General features: G+C 36.1%; 4 protein-coding genes across 7 annotated transcripts in view; 2 read left to right on the forward strand and 2 right to left on the reverse strand.

Annotated features, from left to right (window-relative positions):
* Positions 1-188: 188 nt before the first annotated feature.
* Positions 189-2,941, reverse strand: LOC111340837 (large ribosomal subunit protein mL49). Its single transcript, XM_022947750.2, has 4 exons — positions 2,696-2,941; positions 2,507-2,624; positions 1,191-1,315; positions 189-695 (listed from the first exon to the last, which is right to left on the reverse strand). The coding sequence occupies exons 1-4, from the start codon at positions 2,792-2,794 to the stop codon at positions 561-563; spliced, it is 477 nt and encodes a 158-aa protein (XP_022803485.2). The 5' UTR covers positions 2,795-2,941; the 3' UTR covers positions 189-560.
* LOC111340836 (ubiquitin-like FUBI-ribosomal protein eS30 fusion protein) lies at positions 2,926-6,821 on the forward strand. The gene is made up of 4 exons (XM_022947749.2): positions 2,926-2,962; positions 3,072-3,301; positions 4,679-4,734; positions 6,619-6,821. Exons 2-4 carry the CDS (start codon positions 3,082-3,084, stop codon positions 6,745-6,747), a joined length of 405 nt encoding a protein of 134 aa, XP_022803484.2. The 5' UTR covers positions 2,926-2,962; positions 3,072-3,081; the 3' UTR covers positions 6,748-6,821.
* A 1,392-nt stretch (positions 6,822-8,213) lies between these two features.
* On the reverse strand, positions 8,214-14,451 carry LOC111340835 (ras-related protein Rab-13). 2 transcript variants are annotated; one of them, XM_022947748.2, is made up of 8 exons: positions 14,187-14,451; positions 14,005-14,065; positions 12,401-12,461; positions 11,058-11,135; positions 10,866-10,955; positions 9,790-9,855; positions 9,577-9,630; positions 8,214-9,191 (listed from the first exon to the last, which is right to left on the reverse strand). In XM_022947748.2, the coding sequence occupies exons 1-8, from the start codon at positions 14,308-14,310 to the stop codon at positions 9,093-9,095; spliced, it is 633 nt and encodes a 210-aa protein (XP_022803483.1). In that variant the 5' UTR covers positions 14,311-14,451; the 3' UTR covers positions 8,214-9,092. The 2 variants fall into 2 exon arrangements, with proteins under 2 accessions (XP_022803483.1, XP_088581779.1); XM_088725653.1 differs by having other exon boundaries at positions 9,486-9,630.
* A 71-nt stretch (positions 14,452-14,522) lies between these two features.
* LOC111340846 (uncharacterized) overlaps positions 14,523-20,076 on the forward strand; it is an 11,581-nt gene continuing 6,027 nt past the window's right edge. For 2 of the 3 annotated variants that reach the window (XR_015988904.1, XM_088725645.1), the window contains exons 1-8: positions 14,523-14,657; positions 14,990-15,112; positions 15,640-15,763; positions 15,879-15,955; positions 17,374-17,401; positions 17,935-18,035; positions 18,491-18,609; positions 19,631-20,076. The exon at positions 19,631-20,076 is cut by the window's right edge and continues 483 nt beyond it. Coding sequence is in view for 2 of the 3 variants with exons in the window: in XM_088725645.1 (XP_088581771.1) it covers positions 14,619-14,657; positions 14,990-15,112; positions 15,640-15,763; positions 15,879-15,955; positions 17,374-17,401; positions 17,935-18,035; positions 18,491-18,609; positions 19,631-20,076 (1,057 nt within the window). In the remaining variant the exon portion in view is untranslated. Of the gene's footprint in view, positions 14,658-14,987; positions 15,113-15,639; positions 15,764-15,878; positions 15,956-17,373; positions 17,402-17,934; positions 18,036-18,490; positions 18,610-19,630 lie in introns of those variants that run through there. The other variant, XM_088725646.1, reaches the window with a different exon arrangement.

Genomic DNA, 20,076 nt, shown 5'->3' on the forward strand with positions numbered 1-20,076 from the left:
CTGGTTAATCCAGTTTTGTGCATACAGTTTTGTAACAGTTTGAAGAATCAAAACCATTAGGACTATTAAGATTCTAGTCACACCTTAAAAGAAGAATGCTTGTCTTTTTAGTGATTTTATTGAATTGTAAGTGCTGGTATGATGTTCTGCAACAAAGTTAGAATGTTTTGCTTCCAAGTTATGTAACATTTTTCATTGAACAAGTTTCTTTTTATTTCAATATTACACTTTAATCCAAATACATGTGTGACAGTTTGGTATCATTAAGTAGGTGCTGTAGTGAACCTGCTCTAAGCAAATTCTCACTTTGAAAGATCTTGACATGCCTCAACACAAAAAAGGAATGCAAACCTTAATTTCTTTACTTTTGGAACACCAATAAATTTGAAGTTCTCACTGCATTGAACTGATTAACTCTTGAAGTGGTGGAACATTTCTATAAGAGCAGTTAACCTCAGTGTGGTGTCACACCTAGACATCTTCCCAGTCATCCACATCCAAAGGAGTTTTATGGACTTGTCTCAAACTTCAAAAAAGTATTATTTTGTGGTGTGAAATTCCTAGAATCCCAGGCGTTTAAGCAGTGTAAAAACTTCATCTTTGTAACTTCCTCGTATTATTACTTGGCTTGTTAGTTCATTTCCTGAGGTTATAATATCATTTCCGAGATGACTTTTCAGACATTCTTCTAATGCCTAGCAAGGAAACAAGGAAATGAACACTGATGATATTTTAGACTCATTTAGAACACTATTCAATGAATTACATAAATACTAAGGACATGATTACAATTTAATTATTGCAATGTGAGTAAATAATGTAATTTATCTAAAAAGAAACAGGTTCTAAATTACCAGATGTTAGCATCTCTGACTCTTTTAATAAAGTTGTTTTCTATTCATGTCATTTCTCAAATCATTTTATCGCTCATTATTCAATCCCTAAATTGTAATGGATCAGGAAGATTTTGTCAAGGTAACATACAAGTCTATGAACTACTAACAAAATCAATCATGCAGTTAAACAAAAAATTTTAGTGGAGTTGAAAAAATACCTTAACTACTCAATGCCTTCATCTTTTACTTCACTGAATTGAAGTACATTAGGCTTTTCAACAGCTTTGTATAATAGTGGGTCATTTGTGCAATGACCCTGAGAAATATTCTAATGACTGATACTCAAGTAATTACCTTTAGATCTCCTTTGACCCTCTTTATTATTGTTAACTTGCGAGTTCCTCCACTTCTATAATCTGTATATACTGGAATGTTATTGTATTTGCTTCTTTTAATGAAGAAAGGCAAGTCTGGCTTTTCTGAAAGATACAGAGAAAGGTGAGTGTACTTGGGGAATTAATGCACCTATCAATGGTTTGCCCCAGGATGGGGGGAGGGGACAAGCCACCCATGGGAAATTGACAGAGAGGAACCCCCTTAGGTAGGAATTTAGATATCTACACACTTCCTCTGGGTAAGAAATTTGACCTGACTGAGTGACATTAAACACTAAGAGTGACTAGCATACATACATACATACGTTAATTGACCACTCCCCATGGGGGCTTTTCAGGGCCAATTCCCACCCATCATACCCCAGGGGAGGACGTCCACTATACAGTAATCTCGTGCGTGGGAAATTAACGTCTCCTACCCCTAACCCTGCAGGAGACGGGGCGTACAGTTTATTTGTCCTTATCCGAGAAGACTAGAATATCTATCCATTTCTTGATTATAGAAAGGTAGCAAATTCTTCTCGCTTATTTTAAGACCATGAGTATCAGTCTGGCCGGGGCTCAAACCCTTGACCTCCCGCACAACACAATCCAGCGCTCTAACCAATTGATCTAACCAGGAGGCGGTTAGCTCAATTGGCTCAAATTACTGTTCTCCAAACAGTATCACCCCTGAATTTAACAAATGGTAAACACCACACCGTACACTATTGAGTTATGGATGCACGCGGGAGGTTGCTAAGCACGAAAGAAGCGTAAGAGTCGTTCTAGGCGATAGCCGAGAGCGACTCTAGCTTCTTGAGTGCTTAGCAACCTCCCAAGTGCATCCATAACTCAATAGTGTACGCTGTGGTGTTTACCATTTGTTTTATAACATAACATTAACACACTTTAGCTAGAGTTCCCTTTTATTTAACAAATCTTACGTGACCAGAAAAAAACAAGCGCGCGCGGAAAAATAGTCTTTGCATTTGCTCACGTCAGCAGCGTACACCCATGGGCAAATGGGGGACGCTAATTTGACCAATCAGAGTGCGCGCTTTACTTTGGTTATGTTATAATACTAATTAAGGTCAGGAAAATAAAAGAAATGATCACCAATTAAAGAAGCTCTTGATTGTTGAACAAATTCTCTCTATCAACACTTAAAGAAATATACAGAGAACAGCCTGTAGAATATGCATACTGATGGTGCATGACAGGGTGGAAAGGATTAAGGAAGAGAACTAGGCACATTTCAACGCACAATTGCTAAACTGAACAAAAAATCCTAACCAGTAGCAGGAGGAACCCATCCACTGGGTGATGCTTCAATCTGTTTAAGTCTCTCTGGCTTGAATTCATAGCTAATTCTATCCGTGTGAACCAATCTTCTGAAATAATAAAGCGTACACTGAAAAAAAAAAGTGAATGAAAGAAATAAGTAAATAAAATTCTGCAAAAACAAATAAATACGATCTTAACCTTAGCTGGTCCTATTGCAGTTGGAGATTGAAGAGCTGGATTTGAAGAAATAAAAGATCTGCAAACTTTACTCATTGCAGTAGCTAAGGAGGCCGCCATCTTTAATCACTGGTAAAGACCACATATCTGTAGAAACATTGATTACACGGCTGACATTCTTATCGCAGGCTCTATTCCCAGTGATCATTTCGCGCCATGCGTCAAATGAATGCGCATTGCGTTTTACCTTCCTTTTCGTAAATTTGGTTGCACCACCACGTGTAATCGGTAAGAACGATGGGATAAATTCGCTTTATTTACATCAATGGGAGTCCATTAGTGAGTTTTCTATCAGGAAAATGTATTGAATAATTATTGCTGTTTCTTTTGGCGATAGATTATTCAAGATGCAGCTATTTGTTCGCGGACAAAACCTTCATACTTTCGATGTCACTGGCACGGAGAGTGTCCAGTACCTCAAGAATGAAATCTCCTTTGCTGAGGGAATCTCTGTCGATGAACAGGTTCTTTTCTACGCTGGGCGACCTCTAGAGGACGAACTGAGCCTTGAGGATTGTGGAGTAGTTGATCTGGCTACTTTGGAAGTCGGGCTTCGCTTGCACGGAGGTATAACCTTAAATCGATTTGTGTATATTTTGCCAGATCACTTTTTCTGTTTTTCACAGAGCTAGATTATGTCTGTCACATTTTTTAGACTCTTTGAAAGCAGAATGTTATTTTTTTCTCAAAAATCTATCAGTTGATTTAAGTGGTAAGCTTGCATTCTTCCTGGTTGCCGCGAGTCAGGGAAATTTTCAGGGAAAACCAACAATTTTCAGCTCTACGGTCGTTAAATAGTCAGGAAATTTAATTTTTGAGTAATTGAGAATTCTAGGCCAGAAGAAATTGAAAAGTGAGGAAACAGTTCACGTCATTTTAGTACGACTCAGCAGTTTTTCCTTCCTTTAATGTTTTTGTGGCACTGTGACACAAATTATTTATTTCAAATATTTGTTGAAAATTTATCAGCGGATGGAAAGACGATTGTAACGTGCTGGTCGTTACTGCTGCTCTGTGTGGGATTTTGAATCATTCAATCTATGAAATTCTGTGTCTACAGCAAGTGAAAAACTACAGTCTGTGGGAGCCAATACCTTTCTAATTGTGTAAGAGAGTAGATTTGAGCAAATTAGAGTAATCATCTCCTATCACTGTAATGTCATCTGTGGATCTTTGAAGTAAATTGAGTTTTTTTTGTGTGTGTGTGGTATGGTGGCTGTTAGATTTTTTTTTTTTAGTTTATGATGCACTACATTAGACTCCCACCCTCAGCTCATATTCTAATAAAAAGCAGGGGAACACCTTAATATAATTCTGCATGCTCCTTTAGAGTCGCATCAATCCTCACAATGGTACCTACAGTATATTTTAAGGTGAATGAAGAAAGGGGATGAGTTTCATAAGAAACTCTAGTGTTGCTCAGGTAGGAGTAACAAGGTCATTTGGGTTTTATCACAACTGAGTTGATAATGTAGATTGGCCATCATAAAGAGTTCAAAGCCAATATTTTGAGCACAAGCCCTTTGTCAGAGCAAGTGGCAAAGGCTAACACTTGAAACATCAGCTGACATTTCGAGTGTTAGCCCTTTGTCATTCGCTCTGATGAAGGGCTAATGCTCGAAATGTCAGCTTTTTTATTCGTTACATTGGCCAGTTTACAATTTCAACTTAGTTGATAGAACCAAATTACCTTGTTAACCCCACCGATGCAGCACCACAGTTTCTTTAGAAACTTTCAGCCTTTACTCAAAACATCATCTTTGAAACTCTTTACAGTGGTCAATTTACATAAGCAACTCAGTTTATTAAACCAAAATTACTATCTTAAGGTGACATGACTCTACAGCTTTCCTAGACCGGAACCTTTCAATATTAACTATACTTAGGCATCTTGCTAGAAGAAATTTTAGAGAAAATTTAGAACTATTCTTTTTTCTCACACAGGTAAGGTTCACGGTTCTCTTGCTCGTGCTGGTAAAGTGAAGGGACAAACACCCAAGGTATGTTTCTTTCTTTATCTATTAATCCTTTTCACCATAACTTCGGTATACATATGTGACTGGGCACAGGATTTTGTACACTAACGCTTTACCGTTTAACGAAATAATCCATTTACTATCCGTTTATTATCCGTTTAAAAGGGATCATCAAAGCCTTTAAATGCTTTCTTGATCCGTTTAAATGCTTTGCTCATCCATTTAATGTTTTCGACAAAATGTTTAACCTATCCATTTAAAAAAAAATCCGTTACTTGCATCCGTTTAACGTTTTTGAAAAGCAACGGTATAAAACAGTCTCCAGAAGCATCCGTTGAAAATCAATCACGCTTCGATCGAGCAGCTATGTTGGTCTTCGCTACAACTTACTGTTTGCAAATCTCTGGTATGAAAAGGTCTTCGATTAGAAGAATTCTCAATCAGATATTGAGACACGAGCGCTCGCATTACCTTACGAAAACAGATATTTGTTAATTAACAGGAGATGAGTGAGATTTGTTTTCATGCTTATGCAAATTTATTTTGATAGACATGTAGGGCGAAATTTACTGAATCAGTGGCTATCGGGTTTCTCATCTTTTATTTCTATCAATTGAAAGGAAACAAAAATGGCTTTATAATAGCTATAATTACGCATTACTTTACGAAATTGAACGCTAGATGAAACATGAGCGAAAGAAAGTTGCATATGCAAAATTGTTTCGTTAACTGACGGTGAAATCTACAAAATCGGCGGCTATTTTTACCTACATATAAGCCATTTCTTAATGTTTTTCACTTGATAGTGTGATTTCATTTCACTCAATACGTAGAAGAAACAATGTAGGAACATGAAAAAAAAGAAAAGACTTTGCCTCTCAATTCTAATTTTTTTTTCTGTTGAGAATGTTCGGTCCGCATGGTATGATTGACAGATTGCTTCCTCTGCTTATATTTTATGCAAATTTTCAAATGAATTGTGAGCTCTCTAGAGCGAGACTCACTCTCGGCTTGCTTTACTCGCCAGTGGATAGCTTAATTGCAGGCTAGTAATTTAATTTTACTTTGTTTTCTATTGGTGTCAGTCGAATATAATAGCATGAAACGTCAGTGTTCCGCAAGAACAATTCGTATAATTGTTCGCAACGGTTTCTGTTAGTTATGTGCATGGCTTCCCGCTGTTCTTTAGCCCTCCTGATCTGTTCAAGGTTTTTGTCCATCCATTTAAAGCTATCCATTAATAGATTCTATTTAACCGTTTAACATTTTGAGCCAGCCATTTATTTTTTTTTCTCGGCCGTTTAACGATTTACGGAATCCGTTTTTGGACTTTGCTCTACCATTTAACACTTTGGACTATCTGTTTAAATGGATATGCAAACCGTTTAAACACTCTTACTACCCGTATATTAACTGTTTATTTTCAACCGTTTAACGAAAAAGCATTAGTGTACGAAATCCTGTGCCCGGTCGCATATTCTCCATACTGTTCTCTATACCTTTCCCAAGGTGCAAAGAAAGAGAATTTGTTCAACAATCAAGAGCTCCTTTAGTTGGTGATCATGTCCTTGATTCTTGTGACCTTATGTTATTCAGCCTTGCCTTCAACAAACTTATCAGTAAAATCAAAGTGGTGAAGAACAATACTAAGTAAATCAAGGTGGTTTTCACAAACTGCCCCATATTTATTTAAAGCAAAGTGAAGTCAAAGAGGAAACATGAGGATCGAAGATATAAAGAAACTTTTGTGCTAAACTTTCCTCTATCATCATTTATGAACTCTGTCCTTAGTGTACCAGTAAGCTTACTATATTGCTGTGTTCCTGTTGATATTAAAATGCAGCTGTTAGATCATGGAAGAGATTCTTGGCTTTTGATACCTAAACATGGCTTCTACCTTTTATACAGGTTGACAAGCAGGAAAAGAAAAAGAAGAAGACTGGCCGTGCTAAGCGAAGAATGCAGTACAACAGGCGATTTGTTAATGTTGTTGCTGGATTTGGGAAAAGAAGGGGACCTAACTCAAATGCCCCCTGAAGTGCTATGGTAGTTGGAATTTCAGTCATGTAAATGGTGCTTTCTCATCAATAAAATATTGTACCATAACTATGCACTGGTTTGTTTTGTCATTGGTAATACTTTTAATAATCTACGTGAAAAAATTTCTCAGTTCTGATTGGTTAAGATGAATGCAGTTTTCAGTTAATTCAGTGCAGAAGAGAATTAATTCAGTGCAGAAGAGGGTTAATTGAGTGCAAAGAAAAAAACAAACCAGACATTCTGATTTGTTAGAATGATTGGTCAATGTCAAAGTCGGTGTCACTTGCAGGGTTTGAATAAATTATTTTTGCACGTGCTTTTCTTCTGCGTAGTTATGAGAAGCTACCTCGTACTTTTTCATGTATATTATTAATAGATAATCGCATGATTTTCTCATGCAATTTGGAACAAATAAGCACTTAATTTTTATCAGACCACAAATTCCACTCACCCTACGGGCTCATGCAATTTTGTTAGTCTTTGAAATAATTTACTCATGCTTGTTTATTCCAAATTGCTCTCGAAATCATGCGATTACCAATACATAGAAAATGATAGTCTTTATTTGGTGTGAAAATGTCCTTGAATTATGCCAGAGAATAAATTGACAAGAAGGCTTGTGTTTTACTAATCTCACAAGTATTTTGTGCAGTGCAGGGGTTCAAGCATTCACAGGATGCTTCTCAAAGACGCAAAATGGGTAACCTAGTCACAAGTTTCTTTGGTTGTACACCTGCAGTTTTTATTCACAGTTTCCCATGTCTCCACAAGGAAAGCCTGTGACTATGATGCTGATTTGGCAACCAGATAAAAAAAAAAAAAAAGGAACCACTTGCATGATAATACAAAGTTGCAGTCAGTGTTAACAAATGATTGAGACTTCAGCAATTCCAATTAAATACAGACCTGAGTTAAATATACCAGGGGCAAACAGACTTACGACAATGTGATAAGGATCTTAAGATTTAAGATAAGTGGTTTAATCTAGCTTACAGAGCAGGAATCTTGGTGGGGAGAGTGAGAGTTACAAGCCCACAATAGTTCATTTGACTGCCCATGTTTGATTTAGAGTTGGGAGTGTATTGTGGGGAGGAGAGAGGACAGTGGAGATAACTGAAGACCTTAGCAGAACATGAGGGTAACCAGCAGACTCGTATCTAGAGCTGAAAATGTTATGTAAGCTCACCCATATTTAAAGAACATTTTCCATGACCAGACATGACACGAAATGTTTCCTGAAAAAAAAATGTAAATATTAGCCAGCTTCCATATAGAATGGCTGTTGATGACTTATACTTTGTAAAACCACATGTTGGCCTGCATTATCCAGAACTGCGAATAAGTACTATGCAATTTCAGTGAAAGTTTGTGGGAAGATCTGCATGCAGTGACAGGTTATTAATGAGAAAGGTGGGAATAATAACTAATTTGGTAAAAATAAAAAACCACAGAAGACATACAAGTAAACATCCTCCACAAACTACCTTTATTTGCAGTCAACAATGTAGCCATGAAAAAGTTTTGCCAAAAAGTGGTGCTCATGCCCCCTTAATTTTTCCTATATATGGCTAAAGTACTTATTTGCTTACCTAAAGTGATAACTTATATCATACAGTGACTACATGTATTTCGATCCATAAATTTCATAGTTTTCCCTTTAAATTATTTAATTACTTGTTCTTATTCAAAATATGTTAACTATCGCTTCCCTACCAGTAAATCGTGGCCTGTTTTATTTGCTTTTGACCAGTTTCTGACAACATGAAAGGCTGTTATAGACTGGTCAATTATTAAATATAAAAAGCCTTACAATTATAGCTTACGATTAAATGTTGTAACATACCGAGAACAAAATATGAATTGCAGGACTGAAACTAGATTGTCCAGAGACATACTCATTTGTTGCCAAACTTCAGCAAACTAGCATGAAGACTCTCTTACAAAAAATGAGTCTGTAAACAGACTAGATTGAATGCCCATTTACTGGGTATCAGATGAATTTCCATTTGCAACAGAAACAGAATTATAATACAATTAATATTGGCATGAGATAGCTGAGTGGATTTCTAGGAGTTGTCAGTGCAACTGTTAGATATGTATTCAGTTTTTTAAACTTCAAAACTATTAATGTTTTCCTTACCTAAGGCACATGGCTAATTGAGTTCGAAACCATCTTGGTACAAAATGTTAATTACAAGATAAATGCAAGTTAAAAATGTAAGCCAAATGGGCAGATTTTACAGGGCTACTGATCCCTAGTTCTAGTTATCTTGCAATGAAATCTGCCAATAAGTTGAAAATTAGATATAAATTATTTCTAAATTCATCAGTAATTTATTTATTTAATAACAACAAGAGCTCCGTGGAAGAACTTCACTTTTAGTGTCCAAGAGTACTGCATTGGATCCAATCTCACCAGCAGAAGAGAGTCTTCTTCCATTCTAAAGAAAAAATAACAAGATCAGTTACACTCTTCAAGGAATTACAGAATGTGAAATTTAATCATTCATAAATAAACAATACAGTTAGGCTTAGTGGTGAACAACTGACAGAACAAATCCTTGTTCTAATGCATGTAGGGATTATGAGTGAGAGCAAATTCAACTTGAGTCTTGAAGTAATTTAAGATTACAATACATGTCCTTCTGCTTGAATTTGCCCTTTGATTGGTCAGGAAAACTGGATTCACCATCTTAATAACACGGATGCAACCCATTGATGGAAACCAATCATACCTCGAGGTATTGTGTTTTCACCCACTATGGATAGTTTGCTTGTTTTACAAGATCCGGAAACATTGCACTTTCTAAGCTGAAGAACTTTTACCTGGTCAGGCACATCCATTGTTTGTAAAATTTGTCGGCATATTTCTGTGAAGGCCTAAAAAGAAAAGCAGAGAAAGATGCTGTGGAGAAGTAATGGGTTGGTTTACCTCTTGCTTAAATCTCTTTTAAAAGAAAATTAAAATGAATTACACTAGAAATAAAAATGGCAGTTGCTGTACAATTAATTGACATTTAGCAGGTATTAGGCTCTTACCTCATCTATATTTATATCGGACTGTGCACTTGTTTCATAGAACTTAATATTTTTTTCTGCAGCAAGCTGAAAAGTAAAATTCCAAGGCCTGGTAAACGTTTGTGTTAAGAGAGAGTGTCAGTATTGGAAAATTACAGTTTATGGATCCACCGTTACATGTAAGAGTTCTTTTTTTCTAAAAAAATAATTTAAGACAACTGTGTTTTTTTTTATGCTGTACATAAAATTTCAATCTTCTTGCTTTCATATCAATATGTTCTTGATAATTAATTAGTTGTACATCATATACTTAATTTTACTTTTGTTCCCAATTTTCTGATACATAATATTTTTAGCCAATTTGTTAACTCAATACCTTCATTTCACAATTAATTTACATATATTATTTTGCTAACTCAACACACTAGCTGTACATGCTAGGAGCCTAGCAAGCTCCAATTGATCAAGTATAAATAAAGTTGTTTTTGTTGTTGTTGTTGTGACCCTCTCTCTTTTAGCCCTCTCTTCCTTACTGCACACAGTGTTAGAGGTTTAATTTAGATGCACAACTGTAGAAAAAAAATGCAAGACCTGGAAGAAACACATAAGAGAAAAACTTTTGGGAAGTCCAAATTACCAACAATTCTATTTCCTGATGTTTGCCAAGATGACTAACATCTTTAACTCTTATGAGTGACCAAGACAGAATTTCTCCTTACAATTATATCAAGCAGACAAGTAGTGAGGGGAAAAAAATAAATAAATTAGGAGATTTTTAGTTGATCCAGTACCAAAATCTCCCAACTAATATCATAAGAATTGTAAAGCAGGCAGTTTGAAGAATTACTGATGAGATCTTGGAAGAGGAAGGGTCAAGTGATCTCAGTTTCCTCGCATTAAATGAATTAGAGAATTGCTACTTACAATGGATAGGACTCTAATCTATGGCACCCCACCCCTTCCATCCTCTCCCCTCTCCTCTCCCCCTAAATTTTTTCAGGTTACCCAGACTGTTTTCTATAATTCATTTACACTCTCCTTTTCTCTACCACTTATTAAATAAATGTAATAATGTAAAACTATCAAAGGATACCAACCCTTGCTCCTTGATCCTTCCAAACCATTCTTTCATCTTCGGCATCACATTTATTTGCCAGTAGCAGTCTCTGAACATTGTTGTTAGCATGCTAAGAAAAGGAAATGACCTCTTAACCAAGGCATACCAACCTTATCACTTTTAAACAAGTTGAAGGTGGACAAACAGTCAGGAAAATTCCCTTAACACTCACCTCATCAACATATCTCAGCCATTTTCTAATATTATTAAATGTTTCCTGTCTTGTTATATCATACACTAGAATTATCCCCTACAAAAAAAAAGAACATTTAAGGAAATTAATTCAAAATTATTGACACAAATTGACATAAGAAATATAAACTGAAAGTCATCTGGTATCCAGAGCTCACAAATCTGAAAAGTTCACACTCAAGTCAACAAGTCCTTTTGAAAGTGCTCACCATTACAATTATTCCCTGTTGAATATTTATTGATTAAATTCCTTAACTCCCAAGATCTAATTGTAAGTGCCCCTATTACATGAGTTTCTGTTCATTGTTTGATTCGGTAAATAATCTTTAAAGTCATACTGGGTGGCTAGTCATACGCTCTTAAGTGTAATTCAATACAAGTCATTTGATGAAAGGCCCTTTATCAGTTTTTTGGTAAGCACTCGTGCTCATAAGGAAAGAAATTAGTAAAGGAAAGTAAGGAAAGGTTTAATCAATATCAACTCTTGCCAGATCCAGCAATAATGTAAGTTTGATTTACCTGAAACATTTCTTAATCTATTTGCGTGTCTCTAATTTCTTAAATTAATTTTTAGTTTCACAGTATAATACAATAATAAAGAAGGAGGCGTTCCCAAAGAAGTTTGGTGTGGTACATTGCATTTATTAGTGGATTTTGTGCAGTCCAGCTAGTGGTGGAGAAGCGCCACTATACTGTTGTTAATTCTCTCATCTAGCTGCTACACATTTCCTTTTAACTTAGTTACAAGAATCTGGTATTGGATCAAGATAAAAATTTCTATCTAATACCTTTGAGTATTCTCATTACTTGTTTGTTGGATAAGTTATGGATATTACAGGGAAAAGTTACATGTTAATCACTCCTGGAAGTTAAAAGGTTTGAAATGTAGCAAACAAAGATCACCTAATAGTGGATTTTCAGTGGTATGTATCATGTATGGAAGAGAGATGAAAGGGAAAAAAGAGCACAAATTTGATTTTAGTTATTCCCTGTGGTAAAACACCGTCCAGTCAAAGCCATATAATTATTATCACAGTCATTACAGCTGAGGCACTTAATTTAATAAATTTGGCATATTATACTGAAACTCACCCTGTTTTTCCCCCAATATATTTGATCTCAATTCACTGAAACAGAACATCAATGACTCTTTTTCTAATTGTAATCCCTGTGACCAAAAAATAGATTTGTCCCACAGCTGAGTTCAGGTCACTCACTTATCAAGAAAAACTCATTATGTCAATAGATATGGTTGAAAGTATAGTTGCTAAGTCTACATGACTTGCAAATAGGCATATGAATTTAATCAGTACAGAGACTTACCTGTGCTCTCCTGTAGTACTGTGTTGTAATTGTTTCATATCTTTCTTGACCAGCTGTATCCCTACAAATTCACGAAGCACATCTGTCAGCAACAATTGTTGACAATCAAAGGCTTATGTTGAACTTCCCAGGTGGTATCAGACATTCTTTTCAGAAAAAGATGTTCCCCGGACTATGAAAAACCCTGAATAGCTGTATTCATCTAAATTAAGAAGCAGAGATCAGTTCAAATATCAATAAAGACCCTCCCCTTAGTGGTGGTTAAAGTCCGTCATTCTTTAAGGATCATGATTTCCTCTGGACAAACTATGAATAGGGCAAAAAAATAAATCTTGAGTGCTCTATTTAAATTATACTACTTAACAAAGAATTTCTCAACAAATCAATGAAAGCAAATTTAACCCAAAACTTCAGCTTAGATTGGTTTTAATTGTCTGATTGCTTGTCCTGCAATAGCAGGGGGTCCGCTAATCAAAAAGATAGTTTCAGGTTTAAGTCATTTGAGCAAAGGTCATAAAACAACAAGCAATGCAAGAAAAGAATCAGTAGCTATGTAATTACAATGGAAAACATTCAGTCTTGGTTTGGAAAATTCAATCAAGATTTTACTGAAAATCAATTGCTTTCTTTGAGTACATCTCCTTGGAATTCAACCATAAGTATTAATAAAAGATAATTCCTTTCAAATTATACAGCTTTTTAACAAGAAAAGGCTGAGGAATCGATCCAGACAATAAAGCAATTAATAGAATCTTATATCTCTCTGAAATTCACTAAGATGTAATTGCCTGACTGACTTTGAGATGGTTTAAGGACACGTGAAAGGAAGTAACATTCCGATAAAATTTGATTGCTTCCACTAGTGCTCTTGACGAAAAGATGTATCTCAGTGAAGCTCAAAATGTCCTGCTCAAAGAGCGGCACTTAATTATCTTCTAGTGAGCGCAATAAAATTTAAAAGTAGCTTCGAGCCATAAAATCTGAATTAGCCATGATTAATATCGTAAACTGTACCAACGAGTTCGACGAAAATAACACCACATATAAACGCTTTAAAATAAGTAGGACCAAATAGTGATGGGGCAAATGCAATCGATGTGGATTACAAAGTTCTTAGTTTTTCTGCGGAAGGGGGTTGTTCTCACGATCGTCTTGTAAAAGTACGTTTAATGGCTCGAACCTTGCAGACTGGTGTTTCCAAAATATTAAGTACTGATAGTAAATAAAAATTCAACAATATAAGTAAATTATTTCATGAAACGTTAATGAACATGTACTAAACGGCATCTACATACGTGGAAAAAGAGGGAGCGCTGAAATCAAACTGTGTTAATTATTCTCGAGTTTTCCGTTTGCGCTAGCTGCGGTAGCCTAAGCGCTATGTAAAAATAGTTTCGATACTAAAAGTACCTAACTTACTTTCGTATTACTGTATCTTAGATGGACGGAAAAGGTACATCGAGAAATCATTTATGAACAAAATTAAAGGCAAATGAGTCCGTCCTCTTTACCTCCCTGGCGAGAAAAAGTATCATGACGCCTTACCACCGGAAACCGGCGTTCAAACTGCACGAGAAGATTTCGGTTACCTAAAGATGGCTTACCACATCTGTATTCGGATCCTTTTCCCTTCGACAACAATCGTTTTCATCTTGAAATCTATTCCTAGAAAATGGAGAACGATGCAGAATTATTAATCGATACAACAAATTACAGGTATTTCAGTGACAACCTGCTGCATAAATCCAGTGTAGGAAATCTTCTTCGACTGATTTTATTAGCTTACCTATGGTTGATATGTGGGATCTGTTAAATTCGTTGTTGGCGAAGCGACAGAGGATACAAGTCTTTCCAACCCCTGAATCTCCAATCAGGAGAATTTTGAACAAGTAGTCATAACTTTTCGCCATATTTTCCTTATCCAATTATAGGGCAGTCAACCGTTCCAACTGACACAAAGGCCTACGGCGACTTACGCTTGGCAACTTCGCATAAAATATTCATGATATAAACAGCTAACTTTACAGCTTCCTTTCCGGACTTTTACGAAATAGTATCCACTTACGGCGCCATTTTTAAAATAGTTCTTCCCCAGACCCTGTGGTTTTTTTTTACTGGCTACCAGTCTTCCTTGAGGATTTCCCGCCAACCTTTTCCTATTTTTGGCGGTCGTCTTTTTCTTTATGATCGTCAGTTTGTAGTTTAGTGATTTACCTCAATGAAGCCAAATTCAAAGAAAAGCATTATATATGCCAAGGTAGATACTGCGTAAACTTAGTTTGATGATTTTAGGAGGAACGTAGAATTCACTTTACATTACCTTACGCACCGGCCTTGTCGTGTGACAACGTACTTATAGTTAGCTCATTCAGTTAACTTTGAATTCCAAATTAGTACTTCTGATTTTTATTTCATTCGGATCGTGTTTTAGTTTCTAATTTGCGGATATTGAAGCAAAAAAATCGTAGCAATAGCTGGTATTTGTTTAGTGAAATTAAATATTATATTAATTTTTCTCTTTCTCCCAAGCCTTGAGACAAGCTAATTTCACATTCGTAAATAGGCTAAGATTTATTATTATTTTTTTAGGTTCTTGATCGGAAGGTACTAATGGTGGAGATTTTTATACATCCAGTACGTTCTCTTGAAGAGCAGTCAACAAAAGTAAATAAGAGCAGTGGATACAAGTGGTTTACGGAAGAACACTTTCGTGTGAGTAGTGCTTTACGCGATAATTGATAACCTATCACTTCTTAATTAATGCCATGCTTATGTTTAGTTTTCAGACCAGTTATCTCCAAACTTGGGCTGTACGCTGCATGCAAAGCCCTCTGGAGTATGCAACAATCTTTATAATGATAATTGACCCTTTACTCCCAGAAGTGACTAAAATGTAACTTCTTGCTAGAAAATCCATACATTTTCCAGCAAACAGAGAAGAACACTCTAAAGTATTAGAAAGAAGTGGTTATTTTGATCTTACAACAAATTTTCATTGCTTAACTCACAAGAAAATGTGTAGCAGCAAGATGGGAGGATTAACAATCAGATCTTAGGCTTTAAGGTTAAAATTTGTATTATTTGGGGGGATCAAAGTTTCAAAATCTCTGCTCTGGAGACTAAGTGGAGGGTAGCCTGTGATTTTATTGTTTGCTCACAATGTAAAAAAAAAAAAAACAAAAGACTAAAGTGCATAAAGTTTGCTCTTTTTTTGTCTTTATTTTGCTTATGACCCATAGAGGTTAATTACAAAGCTGCAGGATGTTATTCTAGCAAGAGCACTGGCTCCATCTGAAACCGTAGGCAAAAGGAAAGGAAAAAATGATAGGACATCTCAATGTGATTATGCTGAAACATTACCTGGTTAGCAAGAACTTCATCATGATTGATTTATTTGAAAGTGATTCAGATAAAGTTCGTCTTAGTTTATTTCTTGTCATAATAATGGTTTGAAAAATGACTTTTTGTCTTTAAATAGATCACGAGTTGCTTATTCAGTATCAGTTTGTCAGAAGAAGAATGTATAGGCAAACTGTCTTAATTTATAAGAAAGAGGTGAGGGTAGTAATTCTATTTTAAGAGTTTTAGTAATTTCTTATTGAATATATTCAGTGCAGCATTTTTATAATGAACCAGCCTTTTTTTTCTTGAAGACAGTGTTATGCTACTTAACAGGCAGGGCTCGAATTTAATTTTTGGATTACTAACCCTTCGGGTTAGTAGACATCTTTTTTACTAACCAAATTATAAAGTTTGGTGTCCAAGCTCACCAGTTACGATATCTTAAGTATTGAATATTTTGATGATAATGACTAGGACAAATTAAAGAGTAGCTGAAATTGCACGGTGACCTCAAAAACGTTGAAATTATGCACCTATTTTATTTCCCTCTCATTTACCATGATTAGTCAAGAACAGTACATCTACAGCACACTCTCTAAAAACAGTTAAAGTTGACTTAACAACTTGAGTATTCTAAGTTTTCCTCTGAGAGTCGGGTCTATGTGCTCTTTTTCCTGAGGTCTACCAATGTTTAAATTTTACTAACCATGTCGGGTTAGTTGGACAAATTTTTAGTGACCAAACGCTAAAAATTACCAACCATTGGTTGATGGGTTACCGTTAATTTCGAGCCCTGACAGATAGCTCAACTAGTGACTGGATTATTCTTGAAAATGTCCTCTTTGTTTGCTATTTACCTACTGAGTACCTGGAAAAGGCTTAAGTCCTCAGTAATTGTTAAAAAAAAAAAAAAAAATTCAAGTCTGTTTATGAGGCAAGTGGCTCATAAGCCCAGTGTTACACTCTGGTTCCCATAGCAGGAAGCTTTTAGGAGTATTACTACTCCCCCCTGGATAGGATGCTAGTCCATCACAGGGTTACCCCCCATCATTAAATTTGCCAGTACCCATTTATACACCTGGGTGAGGAGAGGTGCTGTGATTATTAAGTAGTGTCTTTCCCAAGAACACAACACCATGTCCTCAGCCAGAGCTTGTACCAAGACCACTTGATTGGGAGTTGATCATACTAACCATGAAGCCACAGTGCTTTCAATAAGACCTGGCACCTGCCGGAGCTCCGGCAGGTATTCTGTTGTGAGTTGCCGGGTATATTTCACCGTGCTCAAGTCGCAGTCGCCATGCTTAAGTTTCACTCAAGTCGCTCTCCAGTGGGTGCTGTACTAATTAAAGTTAGCTACCTATTTCAAATCTTATGGAAAGCACTGAGCCATCACATCTCCCACTCTCAGTTATTGTAAGGAAGACTCATCACTCATTCCAGATGGCTGGTTGTTTGGTGGGAGAACTGATTGGGGAAAAAGACTGTAATCCCAGTCAGTTTCTTTTCCCTTTAGAACTGCCTGAAAAGTTGCCTGTGGCATGGACTGCTCACAAGTTGGTCATATGGTCCCTGCTTTGTGCAAATTATTAATCATTAATATTTTTTTTTGGTACGTTTTTTAATTAAAGGAACCACAAGCAGGAGATCCAAGGGAGGGTAAGAAGTTAAGGCAATCTGACTACTTGGGTGATTTTAATGCTGTCTAATGAAAATATTGATGGAGTAAATATTTAATCGATAATTGGTGTGTATTACACAAGCTCAGGTGATGTAAATGTTTTAGGTCAGTCTCACTTAATAAGCAATGAACTGGCTCATGATTCCAGTAACATTGGAGAAGCAAGAATGGTAAAACAGTGAGAGATTTCACCTGAAATTGCTGTGACTGAGGATTGGATCCAGAAGTTTTCTTATTTCTCCCTCTTTCTTTCATTTCTCTTTCTCCTTCGAATGAACCACAATTTTTTTTTTGGACAAAATTGATAAGGAGGCTCTATTGTTTAGAGTATGTATACTATTTTAATATTTAAGTAGTGCAAAACTGTGGTGGTTCTTGAATCAGTGGGTGCCTAAGGGCTCTTGGCTCCACAGTAGTTATACATCAAGTCACCCACAGAAAAATGTTAGTCACAAGGAGTTCTTTGGAGGATTGTTTCTGAAACATTTAATTAGAGAGTTTTATTTTTCAGGTGGTGGCTATGCAAACTATAATTTCTATCCAGAGAAGCTTCTAGTTACAGTCATGTCAAATTCTCAACCAGGTGATCAGAAGTTATTAGTAACATCAAGGGTAAGTTGTTCTTTGATTTTGTTTGTAAGGTTCATGATGATGATGAGTATGGTACTTTAAGAGGGGAACAAGTAAAGTTGCCCCCTTGCACAGTGGCCCCAAGTAAAGTTCCATCACCCCCAAAATGAAGTTGCATAACAAGCAACAGAACAGCATTTGGGGGCAACAAAACTTGGGTTGACCATGTAAGGGCTGCGATGTCACCCACATTCACCTAGTATACAAACTTTTTGTTAAGTTTATTCTTGATAGCAATTAACCTGCACTTTTACAGTCGAAAGCACTAGAGCATTTTGATGTACAGTAGAGCGACAAGAGGATGATCTTCCCCCCCTCTCAACATTTTTTTTGTGATTAGTTAAGGGATTTTTTGATAAATTTTCATTCACTGTAATTAGAAAATTGGAAGATACTGAGCCATAGAGTTAAATAAAATGGATCCAATTTCCTTAAAGGAAACCGAAGATGTTCAAGAGCAGCAGCTGTCCAGGTCAACCATCAGCAAGTACTTTTGTAAAGAAACTACTTATGTAACATGTTCAACCCAGAAAAAAAGAGCTGCGTTCAGGAGTTTGTAAGTAGAAGTGCTCATTTCACCATGATTTGTCATGTCCTGTCCTGTATTGTGTATAATCTGTATACTTTTTTTTCCCAAGATCTGTTTGTTAATTCTTCCCTCTAGCTGCTACACATTTCCTTGTAAATCAGTCATGAGAATGTGACCAAGGCAGGTTCTGAGGTTGTAAGTGCTGGTCTTGACACTCTGAACTACTGAGTTAAACTAACTAACTGTACTTCTTTTATAAGGAATCGAACAATAGCAGGAAATTCTCTAAAATTTTGGAAGTTAGGTGTGAGTATTCTAAAGGAAATTTATGATGCAAATCCTGTGTGTATGATAATTTGGTTATCTTAGGAATTAGTTAGGTGTGATGGTGTGAAAAGAAATTTATGATGCAAATCCTGTGTGTGTGTGATAATTTGGTTATCATAGGAAATAGTTAGGTGTGATGGTGTGACTTAAAGGAAATTTATGATGCAAATCCTGTGTGTGTGTGTGATAATTTGGTTATCATAGGAAATAGTTAGATGTGATGGTGTGACTTAAAGGAAATTTATGATGCAAATCCTGTGTGTGTGTGATAATTTGGTTATCATAGGAAATAGTTTCTGAAGATGTAGTTCTAAAATTATAACAAAAAATATTGCAATGTCATGCACAATTGTGAGCCTGGTCACAAGAATTTGGTGTTAGATCAAGATAGCACCTTCTACTTGATAAGTTTTAGTATTCTCATTACCTATTTGCTGGATAATAAATGGATATATTTGGGTCAAATGTCAAACACTTTTAGGATTTAAAGGGTTCATGTATGCTATAATTTATGGGCATATTTACCAGAAATTACGACTCAAGACGACTTAGGACAAACATTATCTGTCGACAAATCGATGTTGAAAGTACAACTGTATTATCAAAATGTTTGACCATGTGCTCAGATTGTCAGATGATAATCAAGTAATCGCAAAGTTTAAAGGTCTTAATTTCTATTTGCTTTAACTTTTTGTGTATGGTATGTTGTTGTATCCTATAGGAAAAAGAAAGATGACTCGCAGGAAAAGATTGAATCCTACGCTTGTTCTAATTCGTCTGTTGAGGATGAATCAGAGAAAACAGAAAAGACAAACTCCACGGCTTCTGACTCAGCAAAATTACAGGATGCGGACATTGATGGAAAAAAAGATGATACCTCTTGTGCTAATCAGTGCAGCCAAAAAATCGAAACACGCGACGTCGTTCCACCTTACGAAAGCGAGAATGGCTCAAAACAAGATGGGCATGACAAGAACATTCTCAAAAGGCGTGAAAACGTAGATAACGAGCAGAGATCGTCGCAGAATGATATCAGTGTGGGCAGCGTCTCTGCAACGATGGAAGATGTTCCTCAGGTGACCAGTTGTAGCGATGACGTCAATTTCTCGAAAGATATCATGAACAATGAAGCTGTTAAAGACACTGAAAAAAATAAATCAGGATCGA

Source organism: Stylophora pistillata, chromosome 6 (genome assembly GCF_964205215.1).
Source record: "Stylophora pistillata chromosome 6, jaStyPist1.2, whole genome shotgun sequence".
NCBI classification, from domain to species: domain Eukaryota; kingdom Metazoa; phylum Cnidaria; class Anthozoa; order Scleractinia; family Pocilloporidae; genus Stylophora; species Stylophora pistillata.

What these genes read in the sequence shown, in the direction of transcription:
- LOC111340836 (XM_022947749.2), top strand. Translation starts at nt 3,082, where the DNA reads ATGCAGCTATTTGTTCGCGGACAAAACCTTCATACTTTCGATGTCACT. An exon ending in CGGGCTTCGCTTGCACGGAG is followed by an intron (nt 3,302 to 4,678) that starts GTATAACCTTAA and finishes TTTCTCACACAG; the next exon opens with GTAAGGTTCACGGTTCTCTT. An exon ending in TGAAGGGACAAACACCCAAG is followed by an intron (nt 4,735 to 6,618) that starts GTATGTTTCTTT and finishes CCTTTTATACAG; the next exon opens with GTTGACAAGCAGGAAAAGAA.
- LOC111340835 (XM_088725653.1), bottom strand. Translation starts at nt 14,310, where the DNA reads ATGGCGAAAAGTTATGACTACTTGTTCAAAATTCTCCTGATTGGAGAT. An exon ending in AGTACTACAGGAGAGCACAG is followed by an intron (nt 11,136 to 12,400) that starts GTAAGTCTCTGT and finishes TTTTTTTTGTAG; the next exon opens with GGGATAATTCTAGTGTATGA. An exon ending in GGAAGGATCAAGGAGCAAGG is followed by an intron (nt 9,856 to 10,865) that starts GTTGGTATCCTT and finishes TTTACTTTTCAG; the next exon opens with CTTGCTGCAGAAAAAAATAT.
- LOC111340837 (XM_022947750.2), bottom strand. Translation starts at nt 2,794, where the DNA reads ATGGCGGCCTCCTTAGCTACTGCAATGAGTAAAGTTTGCAGATCTTTT. An exon ending in CTGCAATAGGACCAGCTAAG is followed by an intron (nt 2,625 to 2,695) that starts GTTAAGATCGTA and finishes TTTTTTTTTCAG; the next exon opens with TGTACGCTTTATTATTTCAG. An exon ending in ATGGGTTCCTCCTGCTACTG is followed by an intron (nt 1,316 to 2,506) that starts GTTAGGATTTTT and finishes TGTATCTTTCAG; the next exon opens with AAAAGCCAGACTTGCCTTTC.